At 63.3% G+C, this 8815-nt stretch overlaps 1 protein-coding gene across 1 annotated transcript; it reads left to right on the forward strand.

Annotated features, from left to right (window-relative positions):
* Window positions 1–226: 226 nt before the first annotated feature.
* Window positions 227–5167, forward strand: LOC132836191 (maestro heat-like repeat-containing protein family member 1). Its single transcript, XM_060855518.1, has one exon. The coding sequence runs from the start codon at window positions 227–229 to the stop codon at window positions 5165–5167; it is 4941 nt and encodes a 1646-aa protein (XP_060711501.1).
* The last annotated feature ends 3648 nt before the right edge of the window (window positions 5168–8815 follow it).

Raw genomic sequence — 8815 nt, forward strand, 5'->3', positions numbered from 1 at the left:
GAACTCCCCCAGCCACTGCACACCAGGCTGGAGCCTGAGGCCTACAAGGCTGGCCCATCGATGAGGCGGAACTACGGACCCGACTGAGACTTTCCTGGTGGAGGGCGAAAGGGAGGGGCAGGCAGCGAAGGTGGAGGCCGACGTGGAGCTGGAGGAGGAGGGGCTGGCCGCCAGGGGGGGTGGCGGGGAAGACTACGCCGGCCGGTGGAGGAGAGCGGAGGGCACCATGGCCGCCTGCAACGTGGAGAGCTCCCTCAAGGCGCTGCGGGACGCTGCCTCCGATAGGGACGAGGCTGTGCGCCGGCAGATCGTGCTGTCCCTCCGGGAGCTGGGGGCGCACCACACCGACCTGCTGCTCACCTCCTGCCTGAATTACCTGAGCAAGCACGGCCAGCTGGAGGAGCAGCACCGGGCCGTCATCCTGGGGGCCATGCGGCTGGTGGTGGAGGACGCCGGCAGTCAGGTCAGTGAGCTGACGGCCAAGCAGCTGGTGGCCGCGGCCGCCCGGGAGCTGGTGCGGCCCGACGAAGCCCTGAGCGAGGCTTCCAAGGAGGCCTATGGCGACCTCCTGGTGGCTCTGGGAGGCAGCTACACTGAGGAAGTCCTGGACAAGACGCTGAGGAGCATCAAGGCCGATAGGCTGCCGGACCCCTCCCTGGTGCGGACGGTGGCGCGCCTGGCCCTGGCCAGCGGGGGCAGCATGGCGCCGTACCTGTCCGCCATCTTTGAGGCCCTCGTCCCCATGCTGAGCCAGGCCAAGACGGACAGGATGAGGGTTGCCCTGGCGACCGCCCTGGGCCTGCTCAGCCGCAGCGTTCTCCAGCACCAGGAGGCTCAGGCCCAGAAGAAGTGGGCCTTCCGCCGCGAGATCCACGCAGCCTACGACACGCTGTTCAACGCCTGGCTCCCGCTGAAGGAGCCCAGGCTGCGGCTGGAGGTGCTGACCGCCCTGGGGGAGGTGGTGCAGGTGCTGGGCGGTGACAAGCTGCGGGAGGAGCTGCCCCGTCTGCTGCCCGCTGTGGTCTCACTCTACAGGAAGCAGCAGGAGCCGTTCCACGTCAGCCACCTCCTGCGCCAGGCCCTGGAGGTGGCGCACGGCACCGACCCGCGCGGCCTGGAGGCCCAGGTGGAGGGCCTGCTGCACCCGCTCCACCACCAGGCCTGCCAGCCCGCCGACCCCGAGAGCGACCTGGCCCCCGGCAACCGGGAGGAGCTGCTGGCCTGCTTCTCGGTGGCGACCCGGGCCTCACCGGACGCGGTGCTGAAGTTCCTGGTCCACAAGCTGGCCAACAGCGAGCGCAGCCGCCTGGGCACCCTGGCCGTCCTCCGGCACCTGGTGGTCACCGAGCCCCGGTCGCTGGAGGGCAGGAAGGCCTCCGTGCTGGCCGGCATCAGGGCGCCCCTTCAGGACCCCGCCGGCCGCGTCAAGAGGGCGCTCCTGGACCTGATCGAAGCCCTGGCGGAGCGCGGCTACCTGGAGCTGGAGGGAGGGGCCGCAGCGGTGGACTTTGTGGTGTGCCAGTGCGGGCTGGCCGAGGCGCGGGCCCCCGCCAAGGCCAGGGAGGCGAGCGACGGCGAGCTGAAGGAGACGGCGGAGGGCCTGCTGCACCGGATGGCGGGCCTGGAGAGGCTGACCCCCATGCTCTGGCCCTCGCTGCTGGAGTACGTGACGCCGGCCCAGCACACGCACGCCCTGCCTGCCGTCTGCCGCGCCCTGCAGCTCGCCGTCTCCGGCCGGCGGCGCCCGGGCCTGCAGCTCTTCGAGCTCAACTACGACAAGCGGCCTAGCCTGCCTTCCCCTCAGGCCCTGGTGGCGCGCCTCCTGGTGGCCGCCTCCCTGCCCTACGAGGGGCAGCAACGGGGGGAGGCCGCCCTGGGCCTGCTGCTGGCGCTGGGCCCCACCATCCACCCGGCTCTGGAGGGGCTGTGGGCGGCCGAGCTGCCCACCCTGCTGAGGTACCTGGCCGAGCACACCGAGGAGACGGTGGCCCAGCAGCAGTGGGAGAAGAACCTGCTCCTCCTGCTCTTCCGGACGGCGGAGACGGTGGGCAACGCCCAGTGGACTGGCCGCCTGGCCGAGGAGATGACCAACCAGATCAACGCCTGGCAGGGCGCCCCATTGGCGTACGCCCACGTCTCCCGGGAGAAGCAGTTCCTCTACAAGTGCCTGGGCATCATGCTGCAGCACACCCAGAGTGCCGAGACTATCCACCAGCAACTCCAGGAGATGCTGCTGAGCGCCCAGCACGGGGAGGCCCTGGAGCGCGAGGGGCTGGCCATCGGCGTCGGCTTCTGCGCCATGACCCACTTCGAGGCCACGCTGGCCAGGCTGGAGGAGTTCGTCCGGCTGGACGCCCTGAGGAAGACGGTCAGCTTCTTCAGCAGCCTGGTGGAGAAGGTGGACGGCGACCTGGAGCGGATGAAGAGCACGCTGATCCTGTGCTACGGCTACGTGGCGCTGTACGCCCCCGAGGAGCTGCTGATGCCGCGGCTGGAGGCCGGCATCCTGCAGCACGTCGTGGGCCTGGCCAGCACCAAGGTGCTGGGCATCAAGGTGGAGACCAAGGACCCTACGGTCAAGCTGAGCCTGATCAAGGCCGTCACCCTGGTGGCCAAGGCCGTGCACGCCAACAGGTGGCGGCACTCCTACCCCTTCACCCGCAAGGCCGAGTTGCTGGCCACCATGCAGGGCCTGATCAAGGCTGAGGCCAGGGCCCAGCTCAAGACGCCTGTCTGCCAGTTGGCAATGACCGCCTGTGCCTGCCTCATCCGACTGGAGCCCCTGGTGAACAGGGCCTATGTGACTGAGCTCATCAAGACCTGCTTGGATAGCGTGCTGGGCCTGCAGCCGCCAGAGAAGGCCGGGGAGGACGGCAGGGAGGCGTGGGAGCGCGAGGAGCTCTACCGCGAGACGGCGGCGGCCCTGCAGGGCCTGCTGAACGAGATCCTGATGCACGTGCTCTCCCCCGACGGGCTGCAGGCCGTCTTCAGGCACGTGGAGGGCTGGGTCATCTCCACCCGGGACCACGAGCGGGAGCGGGCGCTGGACATCACCGCCCAGCTGGCCACCCTCTACCTGGAGAAGATGGCGCTGCGGGGGGAGGTGGAGTTCAGCCACCTGGGCACCATGGTGGGCCGCCTGGTGCCCCGCTGCACCGACCCGGTGCCCAGGGTGCGGCGCCTGGCCGTGGGCAGCATCTACACCCTCTTCCGCGTCCACCTGCGGTACGCCGGGCTGCCGGAGGGCGAGGCCGATGAGCTGGTGGAGCACCTGAAGGCCGTTGGCGCCCGGCTGGAGCAGGCGGAGAGCCAGGCGCTGCTGCGGGGCTGCTCGGAGCTGGCCAAGGTCATTGCCAGGCGGCTGCCCCAGGAGCAGGTCAGCACCCTGCTCTTCGTGCTCTTTGAAGGCCTGGACGACCCGCACGTGGCCTGTTCCAGCGCCGCCTCCATCGTCATGAACACAGTGGTGCGGTCGTGCGGCGCGGTGCTGGAGGGCCACGTCTCCGAGATCCTGAAGGCCCTGTACATCCGGCTGCAGTGGATCGCCGGCGAGCAGGTCAAGCTCTCCATGGTGCACTTCATCTGCGTGCTGGCCTCCCAGAACACGGCCGAGGTGGTCTCCTGCCTCCTCTGCACCCCGCTGCCCTTCGATGGGTACACCTGCGAGATCTGGCGGGCGCTGGCTGGCGAGGCCACCCTGGCCTCCCGCTGCATGGAGCTGCTGCTGGAGGCGCTGGGCAAGCACCTGGCGCCCAGCGAGCGGCCGGGGGGCTCCCTGGTGCACAAGAGCGGAGCCGTCTGCTCGGCGCTGGAGCCGCTGGCCATCGTCTGCGCCCTGGGCGAGATGCTCTCCAACCCGGAGTCGGTGGGCGCGGTCAGGGGTCTCTACCCCCAGCTCGTCGCCACCCTCCTGCTCCACCTCAGCTCCAGCGTCGGGGTCGAGTTCCCCCAGGAGCTCTTCCACGCCGGGGACCCCAGGCACTGGAAGGTCTCGCCGTCGCGCTCCAAGCAGAGCACCGTGGACGTCTGCGGCTACTCGGTGGAGACGCTGAAGGCGGCGCTGACGGTGGGCCGCACCGAGGCCGTGGTGACGGACATGGAGGAGTCCGGCGCCTGGGCCCTGCTCCAGAGCTCGGAGGGCCACCACCAGGGGGTGGCGCTGCTGGCCCGGGCGGTGGCCCACCACGTCAGGCCCCAGCTGGCTGCCATCGCCCACCGGCTCTCCGCCGCCCTGCCCGCTGCCCCCAAGCCGCAGCGGGTCACTCTGGCGGCCTTCCTGGGCCAGCTGCTGAGTGAGCCTGTGGCCTCCGAGCTGCAGCTCACCGACGTGCTGCTGGCCGGCCTGCTGGGCTGCGCCGACGACGCGGTGCCCATCGTGCGCCTGCTCTGCTTCCGGGCCCTGGGCCGGGCGGTGGCGGCGACGGAGGGGGAGCTGGGCAAGGTGGGGCTCTACGCCGACCGGCTGGCCCGCGCCATGATCGCCGGGGTCAGCGGGGGCGAGGACCCCCGCGACCTGGTCAAGGTGGAGGCCCTGGGCAGCCTCTCGGGCCTGCTGGCGCTGCTGGACGAGGGCCAGGCCCGGGGCCTGCTGGCCGACGTCATCCTGGCCGCCCAGCCTCTCTTCGAGCACGGCAGCGAGCAGGTGCGCGGCGGCGCCTTCCGGCTCTTCGGCAGCCTGGCCCGCTTCGGCGAGGGGGAGCTGCGGCATCTCTACGTGGAGCAGGCCCACGCCAGCTTGGTCAGCCTCATCCTGCACCTGAACGACAGCAGCGGGGAGGTGGTGCAGGCCTGCAAGGCCGCCGTCCGCTCGGCCGGGCCTCTGCTGGGCTCCGACAGCCTGTGCTCGCTCTTCCAGCGCGAGCTGGCCGACGGCGGGGAGCTGGACTACTGGGCCTTCCTGGGCTCCCTGGCCAAGGCCGTGGCTGAGGACTTCCCGGCCAAGGTCAGCATCTACCTGGCAGTGGGCGCCACCTTCTTCAAGAGCCTGCTGCCCGAGGTCCGGGGCAACGCTGTGGCCTTTGCCGCCAGCCTGCTTCAGAGGCTGCCCAGGAAGTACCACCAGGCCGCCGCCAACAGCAACATCTGCGGGGACATCGCGGCCATGCTGCAAGACCCCGTGTCCAGCGTCCGGGTCAAGGCGGCCAGAGCCCTCAGCCTCCTCCACTAGGCCGCCATGTCGCCAGGCAACAGGCCGAGACCCGGGGGGGAGAGGCGGAAATCAATCGCGGGCGAAGGATCGAGTGGCGCTCCTCCAAAGGGGAAGGATCAAGGATTTCGACGGAGGGGAGTCACGTGGATTGACAGTTGGACGAGGAAGCAAGGGGCTGACGATGAAAGGACACAGACCAGCCAAGACACACACAGCGGCTCAACTGAGGTGGTTTCAACTCGACGTCCAAGGCCCAGTATGGAGAGGGACTGGGCTTCCCGGTTTAAGGAGGAGGTGGCAGCGACCGGTCACCTCAGATTAATAAAAGAATTCTGATTGGAGAGCGGTGTCTGATTCTTTTTCAGGGGTGAGGGGGATGTACAAAGGGTTGAACTTTGGATCTGAGGGAGTGCCGCACTGTCGGAGGGTCAGTGCTGAGGGAGTGCCGCACTGTCGGAGGGTCAGTGCTGAGGGAGTGCCGCACTGTCGGAGGGTCAGTACTGAGGGAGTGCCGCACTGTCGGAGGGTCAGTGCTGAGGGAGTGCCGCACTGTCGGAGGGTCAGTGCTGAGGGAATGCCGCACTGTCGGTGGGTCAGGACTGAGGGAGGGCCGCACTGTCGGTGGGTCAGTGCTGAGGGAGGGCCACACTGTCGGAGGGTCAGGACTGAGGGAGGGCCGCACTGTCGGAGGGTCAGTACTGAGGGAGTGCCGCACTGTCGGAGGGTCAGTGCTGAGGGTGTGCCGCACTGTCAGAGGGTCAGGACTGAGGGAGGGCCGCGCTGTCGGAGGGTCAGTGCTGAGGGAGTGCTGCGCTGTCGGAGGGTCAGGACTGAGGGAGGGCCGCGCTGTTGGTGGGTCAGTACTGAGGGAGTGTCGCACTGTTGGAGGGTCAGTGCTGATGGAGTGCCGCACTGTCAGAGGGTCAGTGCTGAGGGAGTGCCGCAATGTCGGAGGGTCAGTGCTGAGGGAGGGCCACACTGTCGGAGGGTCAGTGCAGAGGGAATGTCGCACTGTCGGAGGGTCAGTACTGAGGGAGTGCCGCACTTTCGGAGGGTCAGTATTGAGGGTGTGCCGCACTGTGGGAGGGTCAGTACTGAGGGAGTGCCGCACTGTCAGAGGGTCAGTGCTGAGGGAGTGCCGCTTCCTGCCCCTAGCACGCACGGCCCCATGCCGTGAAAGCTCTCGGGGTGTGTTACCTTGTTAAAGGTACTTTATAAACTTGCATTGCCGTTCCTGAACTCAGCTCAGAAGTGATAACACAGAGATTTGGATCTGGGATGAGGCTCAGCGCTGCACTGCTTTCAAAGCCCTGCACTTGGTGTGTGTCCCCTGTTGTCCCTGGATGGGATTGCCTCCCTGTTCTTCGGGGGGGGGCACTTCAGTATCACCCCCATCACAGTCAGGTCTGGAGTCACGTGTAGGCAAAATTCCCCTCCCTAAAGGGGATCTGGTGAACCAGATGAGGTCTTGTGATAATTGACCATGACCAGAAACTCAGTAAGTCTGTCAGCATCTGATGAAGGATCACTGGAATGGCAGATGTCACTTATAGAGTCATAGAGATGTACTGCACGGAAACAGACCCTTCGGTCCAACCCCTCCATACTGACCATAGAGTCATAGAGATGTACAGGATGGAAACAGATCCTTCGGTCCAACCCGTCCATGCCAACCAGATATCCCAACCCAATCCAGTCCCACCTGCCAGCACCTGGCCCATATCCCTCCAAACCCTTCCTATTCATATACCCATCCAGATGCCTTTTAAATGTTGTCATTGTACCAGCCTCCACCACTCCCTCTGGCAGCTCATTCCATACACGCACCACCCTCTGTGTGAAAAGGTTGCCCCTCAGGTCTCTTTTATGTCTTTCCCCCCTCACCCTAAACCTATGCCTCTCTAGTTCTGGACTCCCCGACCCCAGGGAAAAGACATTGTCTATTTATCCTATCCATGCCCCTCATAATTTTATAAACCTCTATAAAGTCACCCCTCAGCCTCCGACGCTCCAGGGAAAACAGCCCCAGCCTGTTCAGCCTCTCCCTGTAGTTCAAACCCTCCAACCCTGGCAACATCCTTGTAAATCTTTTCTGAACCCTTTCAAGTTTCACAACATCTTTCCAATAGGAAGGAGACCAGAATTGCACTCAATATTCCAACAGTGGCCTAACCAATGTCCTGTACAGCCGCAACATGACCTCCCAACTCCTGTACTCAATACTCTGACAAATAAAGGAAAGCATACCAAACGCTGCCTTCACTATCTTATCTACTTGCAACTCCACTTTCAAGGAGTTATGAACCTGCACTCCAAGGTCTCTTTGTTCAGCAACACTCCCTAGGACCTTACTGTTAAGTGTATAAGTCCTGCTAAGATTGACAATCGATCATGACTTTCAGGTCTTTGTTAAAATTTTACGAAGTAAAGTTAATCCCCCAGCTAAAACGAGACCAGACAGTGCTGGAGAAACTCAGCAGGTCTGCCAGCATCTAATAGGTCTGATGGAGGGTCACTGGAATGAGCAGATGGAGTTTAATTTGGATAAATGTGAGGTGTTGCATTTTGGAAAGCTGAAAATGTGTTGCTGGAAAAGCACAGCAGGTCAGGCAGCATCCAAGGAACAGGAAATTCCTGTTCCTTGGGTGCTGCCTGACCTGCTGCGCTTTTCCAGCAACACATTTTCAGCTCTGATCTCCAGCATCTGCAGTCCTCACTTTCTCCTCTGCATTTTGGAAAGGCGAGACAGGGCAGGACTTATACAGTTCATGGTGGGGCCCTGGGTAGTACAGGAGAAAGTGAGGAGTGCAGAGGCTGGAGATCAGAGTCGAGAGCACGGCGCTGGAAAAGCACAGCGGGTCAGGCAGCATCCGAGGAGCAGGAGAAACTACAGTTCGGACATAAGCCCTTCATCAGGAGTGTAGCCAAACAGAGAGACCGAGGGGTGCAAATGCAGGAAGTGGAGTTGCAGGATAATGAAAAAAGCATTTGGCAGTGCATTGCGTATAGGGGTTGGGATATCATAGTGCGGCCGTACAGGACATTGGTGAGGAGACCGCGCGTAATTCTGCTCTCCCTGCTGTTGGATATATGTTGTTGAACTTGAGAAGATGCGGAAAAGGATGATCTTGGAAATGGACAGTTTGAGCTACAGTGAGAGGTTGGAGTGTCAGAGACTATTGGGGAGGGGGGGACATAATAAAGGTTTATAAAATCATGAGGAGAATGGATAGGGTAAATCGACAAAGTCTTTTCCCTGGGGTGGGGGAGTCCAGAACTAGAGGGGCATAGGTTTAGGGTGAGAGGGGAAAGATTTAAAAGGGACCTAAGGGGCAACTTTTTCACACAGAGGGTGGTACGTGTGTGGAATGAGCTGCCAGAGGAAGTGGTGGGGGCTGGTACAATGATAACATTTAAGAGGCATTTGGATGGGGAGATGGATAGGAAGGGTTTGGAGGGATATGGGCCAAGTGCTGGCAAATGGGGCTTGGTCAGATTGGGATGATTGGTCGATGTGTGATGAATTGGAATGAAGGAGCTGTTTTCCACGCTGTATGACTGGAAACGTTAATTCTGTTTCTCTCTCCGGACACTGGCAGACCTGCCGAGTTTCTCCAGCAATTTCCGTTTTCATCCCAGCTTTCCGGAATCCACAATTCTTTGTTT

Source organism: Hemiscyllium ocellatum, chromosome 46 (assembly GCF_020745735.1).
Source record: "Hemiscyllium ocellatum isolate sHemOce1 chromosome 46, sHemOce1.pat.X.cur, whole genome shotgun sequence".
Classification (NCBI taxonomy): Eukaryota; Metazoa; Chordata; class Chondrichthyes; order Orectolobiformes; family Hemiscylliidae; genus Hemiscyllium; species Hemiscyllium ocellatum.

What these genes read in the sequence shown, in the direction of transcription:
- LOC132836191 (XM_060855518.1), top strand. Translation starts at nt 227, where the DNA reads ATGGCCGCCTGCAACGTGGAGAGCTCCCTCAAGGCGCTGCGGGACGCT.